Source organism: Bidens hawaiensis, unplaced genomic scaffold (assembly GCF_021521415.1).
Source record: "Bidens hawaiensis isolate Kalapana, Puna unplaced genomic scaffold, B.hawaiensis_p1.1 tig00023981_1, whole genome shotgun sequence".
In the NCBI taxonomy this organism is placed as follows: Eukaryota; Viridiplantae; Streptophyta; class Magnoliopsida; order Asterales; family Asteraceae; genus Bidens; species Bidens hawaiensis.
The window spans coordinates 209,512-227,045 of record NW_027493766.1 but is presented as its reverse complement, the minus strand read 5'-3'; the positions used below and the strand labels follow the sequence as shown (position 1 = coordinate 227,045).

The 17,534-nt window shown below is 36.7% G+C and overlaps 2 protein-coding genes across 5 annotated transcripts in view; both read right to left on the bottom strand.

Annotated features, from left to right (window-relative positions):
* Nucleotides 1-2,611: 2,611 nt before the first annotated feature.
* Nucleotides 2,612-5,609, bottom strand: LOC143568354 (DEAD-box ATP-dependent RNA helicase 14-like). The gene is made up of 7 exons (XM_077054523.1): nt 5,581-5,609; nt 4,392-4,689; nt 4,188-4,286; nt 4,049-4,117; nt 3,692-3,967; nt 3,257-3,607; nt 2,612-3,142 (listed from the first exon to the last, which is right to left on the bottom strand). The coding sequence occupies exons 1-7, from the start codon at nt 5,607-5,609 to the stop codon at nt 2,612-2,614; spliced, it is 1,653 nt and encodes a 550-aa protein (XP_076910638.1).
* A 1,595-nt stretch (nt 5,610-7,204) lies between these two features.
* LOC143568361 (DEAD-box ATP-dependent RNA helicase 14-like) overlaps nt 7,205-17,534 on the bottom strand; it is a 49,508-nt gene continuing 39,178 nt past the window's right edge. For 2 of the 4 annotated variants that reach the window (XM_077054531.1, XM_077054530.1), the window contains 4 exons: nt 9,152-9,421; nt 8,726-9,076; nt 8,353-8,630; nt 7,205-8,283 (listed from right to left, as the gene is read on the bottom strand). In XM_077054531.1, coding sequence (XP_076910646.1) covers nt 7,290-8,283; nt 8,353-8,630; nt 8,726-9,076; nt 9,152-9,421 — 1,893 coding nt within the window. In that variant the 3' untranslated portion in view covers nt 7,205-7,289. Of the gene's footprint in view, nt 8,284-8,352; nt 8,631-8,725; nt 9,077-9,151; nt 9,422-9,831; nt 9,901-10,015; nt 10,229-10,295; nt 11,080-11,636; nt 11,665-17,534 lie in introns of those variants that run through there. The other 2 variants (XM_077054529.1, XM_077054528.1) reach the window with 2 other exon arrangements.

Sequence of the window (17,534 nt, the reverse complement as noted above, 5' to 3'; positions counted from 1 at the left end):
TAACTTATTATAACTTAATGCACAAGTATCATGTAAATCATATTATATTTGGTATTAGAAAGATAACTTTGTTATCAAAAGAAATTAAAAATATAAAATAAAAATTGCTTTTAATCTTTTTAAAAAACTGCTAGTAATTGTCACAAAAGAAAATTAAAAGATAACTTTATCCCCTATCTTTTTATTTTATATGCAATTGAAAAATATCTTTATAGATTTTGTTTCATAATATGTTTGTTTTTGTTTATTTAGTTAAGTTATTTACTTTATTATTTTTATATATTTGTAACAATTTATTTAGTTATTTTAGGGGTGTAAGCGAGCATAGTCTAACCCGAGCCCACCTAAGCTTGATCACAACTCATTTAATTTAAGAGTGATCGAGTTTGACTTGCAAGCTCACCCAAATGTTTGTTTATCGGGTATCCGCAAGGGTAAATGGGTAAAGCATTCGTTTACTAGAGGTTTGTAAGGACAAAGCATAAGTTCATAAAGAAATCATCAATTCTAAACGCGTACACACGTATGAACGTGTGAAATGACATGAGAAGATGTGCACATTAAGTGGATCCCTTTTCAGGGTTGTATGTGTAACCCTAAATAAATTATTATCATTTGAACTTACGCAATATTATTCGCATCTATCAAAGAGTGCACTTAATACATATATAAGCTAAGAGCATTCTCAATGGATTCTTTAAATTATGTGAGAGAGTTCTCTATTTTTTTAGAGATGGTTAAAAATGGTTGTGAAAGGAGGAGAGAGAAAATGTTGATGTTCATGGTTAAATTTGGAAAATCACACTGCTCAATAATTTTTTAATGTTTTTGAAAGTGGTTGTCAGTAAATGAGAGAGAAAAGGTAATGATAAAAGTATAAAAAAATACTATTTAATTAAAAATGAGAGAGAAAAGATGGTGCTTTTAATGTAATTATATATATGAAGATGGAGAATGAATTGAGAATGCTCTAAAGGCCAAAAGTCGATTTCTCGCTCAATTAATGCATAGGAAATAAAGCGTAAACTACTTTCCTATTTCCTTTTTATCTATATCTATTGGTGCAATGCGCATTGATTTGATGGATAATGCGGCTAAGATTATTACATGGAAAATAGAATTCATGAAACTTTTATTATTTGAGCTTAAAGCATAGCAAATGTAGAAACCAAACGAATATGATCAAACCCGGTTATACTACATATATAAAAAGATCGATAAATGCTATGCACATAAGGTGCGAGGCCGATCCAGTCGAATTGTGGTTGTGAACCGAACTTCTGATATTTGATCATTAGGTTTATCACAAGTATTTTTAAATTGAAAATAAGTTGGTTCATACAAAAGAGGTTTTGCTTATTAAGAATGAGATGAACAAATTTCAATGAACTATAAAAAATGAAAGTGTTTTCACATTTATACATCGTAATCAATTCCCTTGATTTCTTAGCGTTTAAAACCTTGTTTATATGATTAAACTCAACTTTGGACATGCTATAAGAGGTGCGTATCCTCGAAGTTCTCTTCTGTGGGGTTGGAAAAAGTTTAAGGAGAAGTTGTCCAGATGGATTCCATAAAGATGGGCGTGTGTTGAACACTAAGGCCTCTTCACTCGACGTAATCAGGATTTCTACTCAAACCCAACTAGGCCCTGAGGACACCTTATGCTCGGATGGCACAATCCAGCATTTTTTATAAAGTCTTACAATGGATGTGAGCTAAAGTCTCTAGACAACGTTGTTGTTTCTTTCATCTTGGTTGTTCGAGCAAATACTTAAAAAGAAGACTACAAACTTAGATACTCTTGAGTGAATTCATTAGATCAAGAGAAGAGCGACTTGTAAGGGACCTCGACCTTTATAAAGACGTCTCTGGTGATCAACATCCTGTTTAGTGAGACATTGTAGCGGTGATATATACCGGATTAAAGAGACGTTTATAGTGAAGACAACATTTGATTGAGGATCAAGAAGTGGTCATACACTAGGGTGGTTAATCTTCTTCCGAACCACTGTACATTATGGTGTTTGTTTAGTCTTGATTTGATTGATAATCAAAAAGAATTCTTCAGTTACTACTTGTATTTTAAAAACCATCTTTTCACCCTACTCCAGATCTCTATATGTTAATTCAAAATGGATTAATATAAAAATTGTTTTGCTAAATTAAATATCTTGAATCCATGAGGCATCTGTAAAGTGAACACGCGGTGATATACCACTAATGAAGATCTTAATAAAATGAAACTGCAATACAAAATCAAGCTAAGTACACGTTATGTTTTTGTAATGACTCCATGAAATTAGATTAAAATTTGCTATTATATGGAGATATGTTAGGAACAGGAATAAATGGAGGGGTTCTTTTTGAATTTTATAACTTGATTTTACAAGAAGTTAAGGAATACTTGCAAGGTAAAGAAGAGAAATAAGACGACCACACGCAGATAATCATATCCGTCAAAACAAGCAAGAAAACACAATTCAAAAGGGAATATTTCATTAGACCTTCTAACAACACCAGTCCACCAAAAGTTAGCAAATGTTAGTTAGGAGATATGACTACAGAAATAATAAACCAAACAGTTAGGGCCATAATCTCTAATCCCCCTTTACATGCAATGCAGTCTGCTTCTTTCCCGCCTTACAGGAATCCTGCTTCCGCTCCGGCTGCGTGACCAGCTCCTGCTCCGACTGTAACTCCTGCAGCTTCTACTCCGGCTCCTGCTACGGCTTAAACTCCTGCTCCTGCTCCGTCTTACAGCCCTGCGTGTGCGGCTTCTACCCCGCCTGGGACTAGGGCTCCGGCTCCTACTCCTTCCACGCCTTACAGGTGTCCGGCTCCGGCTGCGTGACCAGCTACGGCTCCGGCTTCGGCTACAGCTTCTTCCCCTGCGACGATCACCATCTCTTCTGTTATCAAATTGCCCTCTGCCAAAAGAATCCTTCAATCTATCATTTCTATTCTGACCACTATCTGGTCCACCAGATCCAACACCACAACCACCTAACCTGTCATTCCTCCAGCAACCTCTACCTCGAAAGCCACCACCACGTGTCGCAATCTCTCTCACATTGTGTGGCACAGGCTGATTGGCTGCTCCATCAACTTTAGTAAGATCAGTGGATGCATGTTTACAATCCTGTTCAGAAATAAAAGCTTCATTAGCTGTACATATGAGAAAAGAAACTTAAGAGATATGAATATGCATATATAAATATGTATAATGTACAAGGTGGCTAGCGGTGTGTGTTACCTGTGTACTAGACTTGTTTGCAGCAAGTTCATTTGCATTGTCAATGTGGACCTGAACAGGATTGACCAGAAGATCACTAGCTATATTCCTCACCTCTCTGCGCCAGGTGGCAGCATACATTAGGGTTTGCTTTCGAGGGGGTATCTCATTAACAATCTTCCTGATTTGAGGTTCAAATCCCATATCAAGCATCTTATCAGTCTCATCGAGCACAAGAAGAGATACTTGACCAAAGTCAAGCTTCCTCAATTCAATAGCCTCATTAAGTCGACCCGGAGTTGCTACAACTATATCCGCTCCTCGTTCTAGATCCTTCAGCTGCGGGCCCTTAGGACCCTCACTATACAAACACTAAACCATATTCACACACACATTAGCAATACTAGATGCAAAAAATACACACACACACACACACACACATATATATATGGGAACTAAAGACTCACTAAGCAAGAGAACAGGTCGGCCAAATTTAATGGCCTCATGTTGTATTTGAAGAGCAAGTTCTCTTGTGGGAGATAAAACAACAACCGTGGGCCCATGTTCATGATTGTTGTTACAATGACGAAGCAGCATGAGAGCAGGAATCAAATAGGCTAGTGTTTTACCAGAATCTGTCTTTGAAAGTGCCACTAGGTCCCTGTTTTGCAGGGCAATAGGCCACGTTTGTGCCTGAATGGGTGTCGGCAAAGCAAAACCAGCAGCATATATCTGAAAAAAAGCATATTAATTAACTCTGTGCAAAACCAAACATCTGTGATCAAATTTTAATAGTTCAAGAGAAAGACTTACCTCCATCAGTATTTCTGGAGGGAATCCAGTGGACTCAAATGACATGAATGGAGCTGGAACTTTATCACCCTATGGAATTAAGAGAAACTAAGTATGAAACATATTAATCACACATTAAAGTCAGAGTCAGGGAACAAACCATTGCGGTTACATCATGTTTTTTAGGGTGAATGTCGACAGATGATTGAGTCAAAGCATCTGGAGAGGCCACAACTGTTGGAGTTCCAGAGTTTATCTTCTGAAACAACACAGTTTGCATTCACATTAGTATTGTTCAAAAATGGAAGCAAGACTAAACTAATGAAACCATAAAACATTAAGCTGAGAAGTAAAAAGTAGTTACCCCATGAATTTTTGGCATTGGTGTTGGAAGCTTAGGTTGATGAGGGACCAAAGCAATCCCACCATTTTTAGCATTAAAAGGTGTACTATCCTTCAATCCGACCGATGAAACGTTTGGCACTTTTTTCTGAAACTTTGGTCCACATTGTGGTTGACTAAACGGTGATGGCTGCTGCGTGTTTAAGTCAGGACCACCACCATATCGTGTAGGAGGTTTTTGAATAACAATATCTTGTTTCCGAGAATATTCCTGTGGCCACTGCTGGTACCCCCGTGTAATGCCGCGTAAACTGGTAGCCCTGTGACGGATCCATACGATACGACTGAGGTGTGTTATATCCTTGCTGAGGTGGCATTCTTTGTTTTGGTGTTACAAACATCTGAGGTGCAGACACGGGTTCAGATACAAATGGCAGCACGGTGTTAGGTTTCTATCTGATAAGGTGCGGCCGCCGCCTCAGCAGCCATCTATCTGATAACAAAATAAATATGCAGACACATTAGCTCTTGTGGTAATAGTGTAAGAAGCTAGCAATATACTTAAAACAAACCCTAACTTTCTTCTGAAATATTAGCAAAATTCAACTGTTTTCCACTACCAGATTAACAGTCTACTTAAAGAAGTCATCGGCTTCAAAATGTGCAGTTTCTACATGTATGTAAACTAGGAGGAGTCTAGTGCATTGAAACACCGTAAAGTAAAGTAAATAAAATCAAAAGCATTGTTAGGTTACCTTTGCTTGTTATTAGAATCGATTGCAGAGTTAGGGCTTGGTGTTTTAGGGTTTTGATTTTTGCTTTGGTGTTTGATTTTCAGTGTTTAGTTTATTTGTACGGGAAAACGGAGGATTTTGAATTTTTCCATTTATTTAATTTAATTATATTGTAACTTTGGATTCTATGCGTCTAGTTTTATTTTGTTTTTTTATGCCTCATTTCATTTCATTATCAGCAAAAAGTTTAAAATCTTGTGTTACGTGTTCATGTTACGCAAAAGGTAATTATTTACATAGCCTTTCCTTTTTAGAAACTAAAAGCCATAAAATAAATACAAAATTATTTTATCAAACTCCATTGCGAGCAAATAAGACTATTTTATAATAAACAAGCATCTGCATAACGAGCTTTATATTAGCCCGGGTGTTGTGACCTGCAACCCTCTCCACCTCACCTCTTTAACCAAAAAACACCTTCCATCCGGTGCCACCCCAAACGACATGGGCGTCACCCTTTTCCCACCTTTACCTTATTGTGCTAATGCCCAAGAGGGCTAAATCAGGTGGGGGTCCACTCCCAATGCACCAATCAAACTTTTTTTTTAGTTTCCCACATCACATAACACTACCACAACAACATCTAGTCTAATGGTATCAAGGTGTGTACATAGTAATGTTCCCTCTCTAAGTGGTGAGGGTTCGAGTCCCACAGTGGACAATAATGTAGATTTAGTAAATGAAATCCAAGGATATGTAAGCCGTTAAAAAAAACGAGGTTTATATTACAACTTTCCGTGTTTTGTTGACCAATTTATAAAGCATAGGCAACATAATGTTTATTTATACAACAAAAGAATGGATGTGTTATATTCTACTTTTACAAACTCTTAGTAACCAAACAAACGTGATCAATTTTTATTTCAACTTACAAATAGTTGATAAATAAAGATAGGAGAAAGAGATAAGTACTCTGGTGCCACATAAATAAAATGATACAAAGCGGTTCCGTTGTATAATGTTCACGCCTTAATCTTTCACTAAATGTCTCTCTAAGCAATAGGCATCACATATGCATTCATGTCTCCCTACACTAATAAGATATTCCTGATGTTGGTGAAGGATAACGAGGGAAAAAAGATGGAAAGATGTATTCAACAAATCGAGATGAGATGATTTTATTTCAAATTTCAAAAACAAGTTATCGTGCCGGGTATCAGGCTAGTGAAATAATGTTCTCTCAAGTTGAACTTAGTGAGCTAGATATGGCATATGCGATTAAAATTGGGTCAAAATTAAAATTATTTAAGCAAGTGGTTTTACTTTTACAAACCATGCTAGCTTAGCCCGACTAAAGAACCATTCAGGCGGGCTTCAATCCACGAGACATTTGAACAACCTACATAAACTACATGACAAGTAACGTCTTTGGATACTTCTTGGTCTTCTCTGTGTTCTTGAGATATAAACTCAGGTGTATATATATGAATTAATAATCACTAAGAAAACGTGTTTTTACTTTCCAAGGTGTTTTAGATATGCAGAAAACGAGTCAAGGTGTTGGAGCAAAATTGCTTTCAGACAGACCATAGATCCAACGTTAACATGGGTAGCAATTCTCTTATCACCGGTTTTTGGTCATTAAGTAAAAACCCAAAACTGAATCATGCTTTCGTATCGAGTCACAGAAGAAACTCAGCCAACTTCAAATAATATGAGCTTCCAAATGATTACGTTAGTTTGTTAAAACAATCAAAATTCTTTGTCTAGATTCGCGCTGAAAGTAACTGGATCGCTGATACATGGTCGATCTGTGGTATCAATCGTGATTCTTTTGTTCAAAGTTGTTCCCAGTCTTTTACTATGTAGTTTCGGCAGTTAATACTTGGCTCCTCCATATCTAGCATAGGTAGTTAGGTGTTTGTGATGTGTAGAAGATAACACTTGATCAACTGCTTATGGCCGAAAACCCACGGTGAGATATATTATAGGTTACGCAGACTCGATAGTAATTGAAAGTGTTTCAATTCTTATAATGAAAATATAAAATAAATTCTCTATTTAAACATAAACAATTAAAAATAGCCCAGTCACCAAAAATGACACCCGAAACCTATAGTTAAGCCATACCTGACTGATGTTTAACCTTTAGAGGCAGAAAAATAAATCCACTGGCAGTGTATCGATTAGGGTTCTGCAATATGATTTACAGCTCCCGCAGGATCAATACCACCCTCGGGCTGTTGCATAACACCCGGTTCAGAAGTTAGACCAACAACAGGCACATCTGCTTCTCTTTGATCAAACTTGGACTCACGCCTTCTTTCACGCCTTACAGGTGTCCGGCTTCGACTCCGGCTCCGGCTGCGTGACCAACTCCGGCTCCGTGACCAGCTACGGCTCCGGCTGCGGCTTCTACTCCGGCTATAGCTCCTTCCCCTGCCACGGTCACCATCTCTTCTGTTATCAAACCGCCCTCTACCACGCCCACGACCCCCACCACCATCACGGGAATCCCTGAATCTATCATTCCTATCCCAACCACCATCCGGTCCGCCATACCCAACACCTCTAGGACCACCACGACCTCCAAAGCCGCCATCCCTCCCGCCACCACGACCTCCAAAGCCGCCATCCCTCCCGCCACCACGGCCTCCAAAGCCGCCATCTCTCCCTCCACCACGACCGCCAAATCCTCCACGACCTCCAAACCCGTCATCCCTCTGGCCACCTCTACCTCCAAAGCCACCACGGCCACCGTCCCTCATGTCACCACGACCACCAAAACCCCCATCCCGCATGTCACTGCCACCACGGCCACCAAAACCTCCATCCCTTGAGTCAAAACCACGGCCACCACGACCACCACCAGAATCCCAACGTCCGCCACCACGACCGCCACCAGAATCCCAACGCCCACCACCACCACCAGAATCAAACCTGCTCACTCCACCCCGCTCCTTCCCAAAACCAGGCCCGCCACGTGCTGCAATCTCACGCACCGCAGGTGGTACAGGCTGATTGGCTCCCTCAAGAAGTTTGATAAGATCCGCAGCGTGTTTCCAATCTTGCTCAGAAAAGAAAGTGTAAGCCACTCCTTTTGCACCTGCCCTTCCGGTTCTACCTATTCGATGAACATAGTCCTCAACACCGTTAGGGAAATCATAATTAATCACCACCCTGAAAACACAATAAGAACTTAGAAATTTGCCAATACAATACAAAAATGCAATTCATTCAACTTTTTACCTTACGTCCTTTATGTCAAGGCCACGTGCAGCAACATCAGTAGCAACTAATATTGGGGACTTTCCAGAACGGAACTGATTGAGAACCCAGTCTCTCTCACTCTGAGATTTGTCTCCGTGAATGGCAGCAGCCCCAAAATTATGACCAATACTACGTGTGAGTTGATCACATAACTTTTTAGTTGAACAAAAAATAATGATCTTCGATCCCCTTTCTTCAGATCTCAGAATCTGCTCCACACGCTTCTGCTTCTGAAAGTCAGGGACCACTTCCACATACTACAACACATACAATAATATGTCATTATTATGGCTGTGTGCTTACTTTGTAAGGAAGCCAAGAGAAACATATGCAACAGTCTGTTAGCACTTACCTGTGTAATAGATTTGTTTGCAGCAAGCTCGTCCGCATTGCCAATGTTGACCTGAACAGGATTGACCAAAAGATCACTAGCAATTTTCCTGACTTCTTTGGGCCAAGTGGCAGTATACATAAGGGTTTGCCTTCGAGGGGGTATTTCATTCACAATCTTCCTTATTTGAGGTTCAAAACCCATATCAAGCATCCTATCAGCCTCATCAAGCACAAGTAGAGACACTTGACGAAAGTCAACCTTCCTCATTTCAAGAATATCATTAAGCCGACCTGGAGTTGCTACAACAATATCTGCTCCTCGTTCCAACTCCTTCAGTTGTGGGCCCTTAGGTGCCCCACCATACAGACACTGAACAACATTCGCACACACATTAGCAATACTATATGCGAAAAAAGTATACATATATGATCACTAGAGACTCACCGTGCAAGAAATTCTGATGGATCTGCCAAACTTGATGGCTTCATCTTGTATTTGAGTAGCAAGTTCTCTTGTGGGAGATAAAACCACCACTGTGGGCCCGAATTGGGGATTGTTGTGACAGCGTCTAAGCAGCATGAAAGCAGGAATCAAATAGCCTAATGTTTTACCAGAACCTGTCTTTGCAATTGCCACTATGTCCCTGTTTTGTAGAGCAATAGGCCATGTTTGTGCTTGAATAGGCGTCGGTGAAGCAAAACCAGCAGCGTATATCTGAAACAAAATCATATTAATTAAACCTCTAGCCTAACAAACATGTTTCAATGAAATGTTGAGCATTATGCAGGGAAGTTAAAAATGTCCAGGAATTTATAGAACGACTAAATTAGAAAAGAAAAGGTTAGATATGGAGTTGCTTACTGAAGCAACTCGAGGCAAGAAAAGGGTGCAATTATGACAAAAGAGACAGGGCCAACATCAGAAATTGCAGCCAAACTCAGAATAAATGTGTGAACCATGGCAGCGTACGACACGTGCTCCGTTTCTGGAACAGATATCGCACCTGCGTTAAGTCAAACATATTAATCCTAGAGTCAAAGTTACAAAAAATAAAAGATGCACCAAACATAGAATAATTCTAATATCTTTTTAACAAATTATAGTATCACAAAAGAATGACTTACCTCTCTCAATAATTCTGGAGGGAATCCAGTTGACTCAAATGACATGAATGGAGCTGGAACATTATCACCCTATGGAATCAAATTGAGAAAGTAACTACTATTAAGATTCCCTGATATCTCTCACAATAACCTGGCATCATGAAACGTTATCAACTAAACACTAAAGTCGAGTCAGTAAACAAACCGTTGCTGTTACGTCATGTTTTTGACGGTACACATCAACAGATGATAGACTCATAGCATCTGGAGGGGCCATAACTGCTGGATTTCCCATCATCATAGTGTTATTCATAAATGGAGGGCCACCAGTAACTTGCCCATACACGTTAAGTGAGGTGGGTCCACCAGGGAAAGAAGGTGGAACATTGTGATGTACATGACCTCCAGCTTTCATCTCCTGAAACACCACATTAGTATAGCTTCAACAATGAAATAAGATTAAGCTAAAAAGTAAAATACTTTACCGGTTGATTTCTTGCCATTGGGATCGCTGCAAGCTTAGGTTGATATGGCGCCATAGCAGGCACACCATTGTTATTATTGTAATAGTGATCATTCCCGCCTCGTCCAGGTGGATTATCCTCAAATTTTACCCCTACGGGTGGAACATTTGGCTGCTGACCCATTTGATTCTGGAACTTTGGTCCATGTTGCTGATATTCAACACTGCTCTGCGGCAATTGAGCATATGGTGATGGCTGTTGCATGTTAAACTGGGAACCACCAAACTGTGTAGGTGGTGTTTGAATGGGATTAACATCTGAAGGTTGATTGTGAGCAACTGGATCCTGTTGCTGAGGATATTGCTGTAAATGCTGAAGTGGCTGCATCATATTAGGCGGCCTCTGTTGGTATCCCATGTAGTGCATCGGTTGATTATGAGTAAACGAGTAGCCCTGTGATTGTTCCATAATAGCACCTGGGTATTGTTGGGGAACGTTATTTCCTTGCAGAGGTGGCATTTGTTGAGCAGGAATGCCATTCGGCTGTTCTGTCATAGTACCCGGTGCAGACACAGATGTAGTTGCAGAGGGCACAGGAGGCGGGACTGATGGTACAGGTGGCGCCACAGCAGCAGGCTTGTGATACTGAGTGACGTTCGTTTCAGGATTCCAATAGTACATGGCACCTGAGCTCCCATCAATTAAACCCTTCCAGGGTTCAGGCAAAGTTGGGTCAGGTGGGGCATAACGAACAGCCGAAGAATCAGAGGCCCCCTCAGCAGTCATAATTTACAGGAGTTCGAATCTGACGATGAAAAATAAATGAATGAATATATAAATAATACTACTCTTTCTAAAATGTAAAAAGTATCATGAGCAACACATTATTATCCTACATTATGTAAGCTATTTGAGTTTGACAACATAACATAGATTATCTATCTCTATGTCCATATCCCACTATGATAACCACTTTCGGGGTAATAAAAAAGCCAACGAGCATATAACAAGGACAAGATGTTAAAAATTCGAAATAAGTGATATTACAAACATATAGATCAGTGGTTGTTGTAGTTTAACCGTTTGAAAATGCAGTTATAAAAGTTGCAGGTGATACACCTTGCTTGCATCAACTTCAAATTGACATTAAACTTTTGAAAACTAGCTAGCTCAGCTCAAGATATAGTAATTTGAACACCTCCTTATACAATCTCCATTTAAATAATAATCAGATTCAACATGTACAAACCCCTATAGAATGAATCATCAATATAATATAGATGGAGAAAGTAATGAAATTGACGAAAGCATTGTTTGATTATAATAATAATAATAATAATAATAATAATAATAATAGGATACCTGCGTTAGAATCGATCTCCTAATATCTTTACTGCGGGAGCGGATGTATGTATGTGAAGCAATCAGCAGAGAGAGACAGATCGGTGGTTCACTTAGGGTTTGTTGTTTTTGGGCGTTTTAGGGTTTGAAGGGGGTGACGATACAATACAATTCAATAATAATAACTTATAACTAATAGTCAATCACCTCACTGGAACTCATTATAATATATATAAACGAAAACCCTATGTATAAACGAAAACCCTAAAATACTATACGTGTCGTGACTCCCTCTTTCTATAGAATTCACCAGATTGCTTAATTTTTAATTGGGGTCTCTCATTAATTTAACCCAAATTCATGGGTATGGGTCTTACCAAAACTAGATAGCTCTTAAACGAGTTATTACATCTCATTAAATAAAAAATTAATCTTACCAATTATTTGATATAAAAATCCTATAAAATAGGGATAAACGAAAATTTAATATCCAATTTCAAAAGAAAAGGATATTATTTATAATTAATAAACAATTTTATAGTAAAAAAACATAAGAGGGTCATGGGTCACCAAATCCAGATAGCTTTTAAACGGGTTGTAACATATCATTTATTTATGAAACCCTTTCATCATCAAACTCTAAGCATATTATTAACTTTCTTACAATAAAGAAAATTAAAATCCAAAAAATAAATATTATAAAACGAAAAATGTAAAACAACAATTCTCTCAAGCCATCAGATTGCTTTATTTGTAAATGAAGGTTTCTCACGCATTTGACCCGAATTCACGGGTAAACGTCTCACCAAACCTAGATAGCTCTTAAACAGGTTATAACATCTCATTGTATTAAAATTAATCTCATAAAATATTTGATATGAAAATCCTATAAAATTGGGATATACTAAAAATTAATATCCTATTTTATTTAAAAAAAAGATATTATTTATAATTAAGAAACAATTTTATAATAAATAAAATAAACGGGTAATGAGTATTACCAAACTCAGATAGCTTTTAAACCAGATTATAACTATCATTTATTTGTGAAACTATTTTATCATCAAACCTTAAGTATATTAATTATTAACTTTCTTACAATAAATAAAATTAAAATCCAAATATACATATATAAATATTAAAAACGAATAATGTAAAACAACCCCCGTAATACGGGGGATAAAATCTAGTAATTATAATAACTGATTAATTTCTTGTACCAAACCAAAAAATATATAAATAAATAAATAAAAAGAAAAACAAATATCTTAGCTTCCATCCACCTCACTCTCACTAATTCTTGTCCAATGAGGTCGTTATACGTTGGATTTGATGAGGGTTGATATACTATACGTTGACTAGATTACGCTACAAAAGGTGAATTTGTGGCTGATATATTAGGGTTAAGCTCATTTACTTGTGTGTGATTACATGTATTTCTATTTAACGATAACTAATGAGTTGTCAAAAATATACTTAAATGTAAAATGCATTAGACGGAAGGTAGATCAAGGTCAAGTCTCGAGGTGGATTATCACAAGCACGTGTCTTTTTTAAAGTGTTTGTTATTGACTTATTGTTACAAAGTGTCAAACTAAGTAAGTCGTAAGCTGTATAGGGATGTAATTGTAGTTGCTTTAAAGTAGTTGTGATTAATGTGAAAAGATTTATGTTTGGAAATCATGCAAAGTTGAATAACACATTTATATGTTTAATATTTGAAAAGTTTGACTATATTATGCGAAATTATTTACCGAGTCTATACATTTTGGGTGTTACAAAAAAACGTGAAGCTGTTAGTGGCATTTATTAAGCATTGATGCATATCTTATTTTAAAGAGTTTTTACATGAGGTATGTTACTTTAGATGGTTATGTAGTTTCTTCTAAAGTGTCTTGTATTCTTGTAATAACGCTCTTATACTAATGTGGCAAGCCGCATGAAAAAGAAATATATATTTGTTGGTGTTTATAACTTTGTTTTTTATTAAATGAATAAATTTATTAATCTTAAGTCATGTTGTGTAATATTTTGTATTAATTGCTTAAGTGTACAAAAGGATTTATTTTAATGATCAGCAATTGAAGAGTGTTGATCCATCACCTCTTCTGTCATGGCTATCTACAAGTTCATTTGACAAGTGGTTGTTTGGTAGCAATTAGCCTAAAGCTCTAAGTCAGAAAGAATTGGGTGAATTATTAGGGGAAAAAAGGAGAAAAGTAGAATTCTAGATTAAAAACGGCATGAAAACAGAGTTTAAAAGATTTTGTTAAAGAAGACTGAAAAAGATTCAGATAATAATAGTTTTGAAGATTGAAGGGTTTTTGTTTTGGATTGGTGGATAATAAAAGTCCAATCTTTTTATTTTATCACATGTTAACTTTACTAATAGTATATGAGAGAGTACGTGACATTTTTTGGAGTTCTTTACCTCTCAAAACAACACAGGTTCAAGATTGTGTCCAAAAGTTCTTAGAGGCATCAAAGAACACCTAGAAGATCTCGAAAAACTTGAAAATCTAATTTTATTTTTAGTCGTTGTAATTATTATTTATAGACAAATTGAAAATAAATAATCTCACCTTTTTTTGTATTGGCCGATAATAATCACATATTTAAAAATCACTACCCAATGTCCAACCTTTCAACTATTTTTGTTTCAATGGTCATCCGTTAAAACACACTTAACGTTGTTAAGTTTTTTTCCGAGTTTCAAACCGATGTTTTAGGGCTTTTGATCGAAAGAACAATACAAGTCGACTGATGTAAAACTTTTCTCGAAAAGGTGGTTCAAATTGCTTGAATTTTGTTAATTAGAAATTCAAACACCCAAATTGAAACACTGTTTCGTCGTTTGGATCACAGTTTCAAGATAAGTTTTACATCAGTTGACTCGTATCATTATTCCGATCAAAAGCCCTAAAACATCGGTTTGAAACTCGGAAAAAACTTAACGACGTTAAGTGTTTTTAACGAAGGACCATTGAGACAAAAATAGTTGAAAGGTTGGACCGTTGGTAGTGATTTTTAAAGGTAAGATTATTATCGGCCAATACACAAAATATGGGATTATTTATTTCAAATTTGCCTATTATCTATCAATTTTTTTTCATTAATACATTATGATTAACTTTAATTTTTCTCATAGGTGTTTAGAATTGTAAGTCAGTTTTTTTATGATCTTATTGTGATATATCTATCTATCTAAAATCTATAATATATATAAACGAAACCCCTAAAATTCTACGTGTTACGATGTGGTCGCTCCCTCCTTTTATGGAAGCCACCAGATTGCTTGATTTTTAAATAGAGGCCTTTCATTGATTTAACCCAAATTCATGGGTATGGGTCTTACCAAAACCAGATAACTCATTATAACATCTCATTAAATTAAAAATTAATCTTACCAATTATTTGATATGAAAATCTTATAAAATATGGATATACTAAAATTTAATATCCAATTTAAAAAGAAAAAGATATTATTTATAATTAATAAACAATTTTATAGTAAAAAAACATAAGCGGGTCATTGGTCACCAAATCCAGATAGCTTTTAAACCGGTTATGACATATCATTTATTTATGAAACCCTTTCATTATCAAACCCTAAGTATATTATTAACTTTTTTACAATAAAGAAAATTAAAATCCAAAAAATAAATATTAAAAAACAAAAAATATAAAACAAACATTCTCTCAAGCCATCAGATTGCTTTATTTGTAAATGAAGGCTTCTCAAACATTTGACCCGAATTCACGGGTAAAGGTCTCACCAAACCCAGATAGCTCTTAAACGGGTTATAACATATCATCATTATATTAAAAATTAATATCATCAAATATTTGATATGAAAATCCTATAAAATAAGAATATACTAAAAATTAATATCCCATTTCATTAAGAAAAAGATATTATTTATAATTAAGAAACAACTTTATAATCAAGAAAATAAACCGGTAATGGGTATCACCAAACCCAAATAGCTTTTAAACCGGATTATAACATATCATTTATTTGTAAAACCATTTCATCATCAAACCTCAATTATATTAATTATTAACTTTCTTACACTACATAAAATTAAAATCCAAATATATATATATATATATATATAATGAATAATGTAAAATAACCCCCGTAATACAGGGGATAAAATCTAGTACATATAATATTCTAATTTCTCCAATTCACAACATCTGTCTACATGTTCCTGATGATGGGTTGAAGTTGTTGTGAACATGTCCTCAAAATGAAGATGATGCTGAATTATCATCAACTTGAAGCTACTCTTGTGTTTAATTTTTTGTTGCTACTTTGAATTCTCACATTTTGAATGTTTCTATTTTTTCAATTACTATTTTGGGGCTCATGTTGAACTCTTAAATGGTGTTGCAATGTTGGCGAACTTTAAAATGTTGTTTAATTGAAGTAGACTGTCTTTGAATTTAGTAATGGAATATTGGTTTTAAATAATCCCAACTATATCTTATTGGTAAATAACAATCCCAACTTCAAACTTGTCTGGTGGCGGTATCAACTAAAGGGGTATTTATTTTTAGCGGGCCACGACTAATGGATGTTAACTCCGTTAGTTTGATGCTTATTTGGCACGCCTAGTTGTCAAAATTTTGATTGCGTGGCAGCTTACGTGGCATCTAATGCTGAGTAGGCAACTTTGTTAGACCTGCCACTAAACATATCATCTTCATTATATGATCTTATACAACCTACCATTTGCAACAAAACCTAACAAAAACAACTCCACTCTTTGCAACCCACAGCCACCACCAGACCACCACACCTGCAACCATCACCGAAACCCACGACCAGCACCATGTCCATCCCTTGCAACCACCACCATAACCCACAACCCCCACTATTATAACTGGTGGTGGATATCCATACAGAAATTGCCTGTCGACCTTTGTACCTAAAACTTCCTACCATCTTCTCCGGCCACCACCTGCAGCTTCTGGCCATGTTCTTCGACCACCCCTACGAACGCCATCTTCTTTGGCCACCACCTGCAATTTTTTTTGAGTTGTTGCTTTCGTTGATTCTCAATGGAACATCATCCCCCACTTATGAGCTCTTCGGAACCTCAATCCCCTACTTCGGCGACCTTGTAACATCCATAAATTAAGAATTATAAACAAAAGAGAATTTTAGTACTTATTGTGTGTGTGTCGTTATTTAATTTCGTTTAGAATAAAGAGATTAAGTGATGGGCCTAGGACTTATGAATGGGCTTGAGAAAATGGATACGGGTCCAAGGCCCATAGGGTGGGGTATTTAAACCCCAACCTTGTCCACCAACTCCTCATTTTCCCATTTCTCATATTCCTCCTCACATACACACACTCTCTCTCTCTCTCTCTAACACCCGGATCCAAATCCGAACCAAGGAAGAACGAATCTTGGGTGTAAACACCATCAAACAACTAAGAGCACATCCAGATCCACGAGTGGTCCAAATCCGAACCCGAAACCCGAGACCAAAAAGGTGAGTTTGGCAAAAAGGTTAAGTTTTTAAGGTTGGATTCGACATGCAATATGATATAATGATAGATCGGGCTGTAAGAAGTAAGAAAAATATGAACTTGTTGGGCCGAGCGTTAACGGTTTCGTTTTACGATAAAAAGGTGATGCTCGGACTATGTAAAATACGGGTATACAAAGTTGGTACAACCCAAAACCCATAAAAAGGGTAGAATCGGGTCCTAAGGAATAGTCACGGAGTAATATGGCTTTAAAATGGTAAAAATGAAGAAAATGAGATTCTATTCACACAAAAAGGAATCGCATCGCATGCCATGCGAAGCGAATGGTCCATGCGAAGCGAATTATTCCATGCGAATTCTTTCAGATTGTTGTAAAACGTGACCCGATTCATTTTCTGATGTATTTTTGATAAA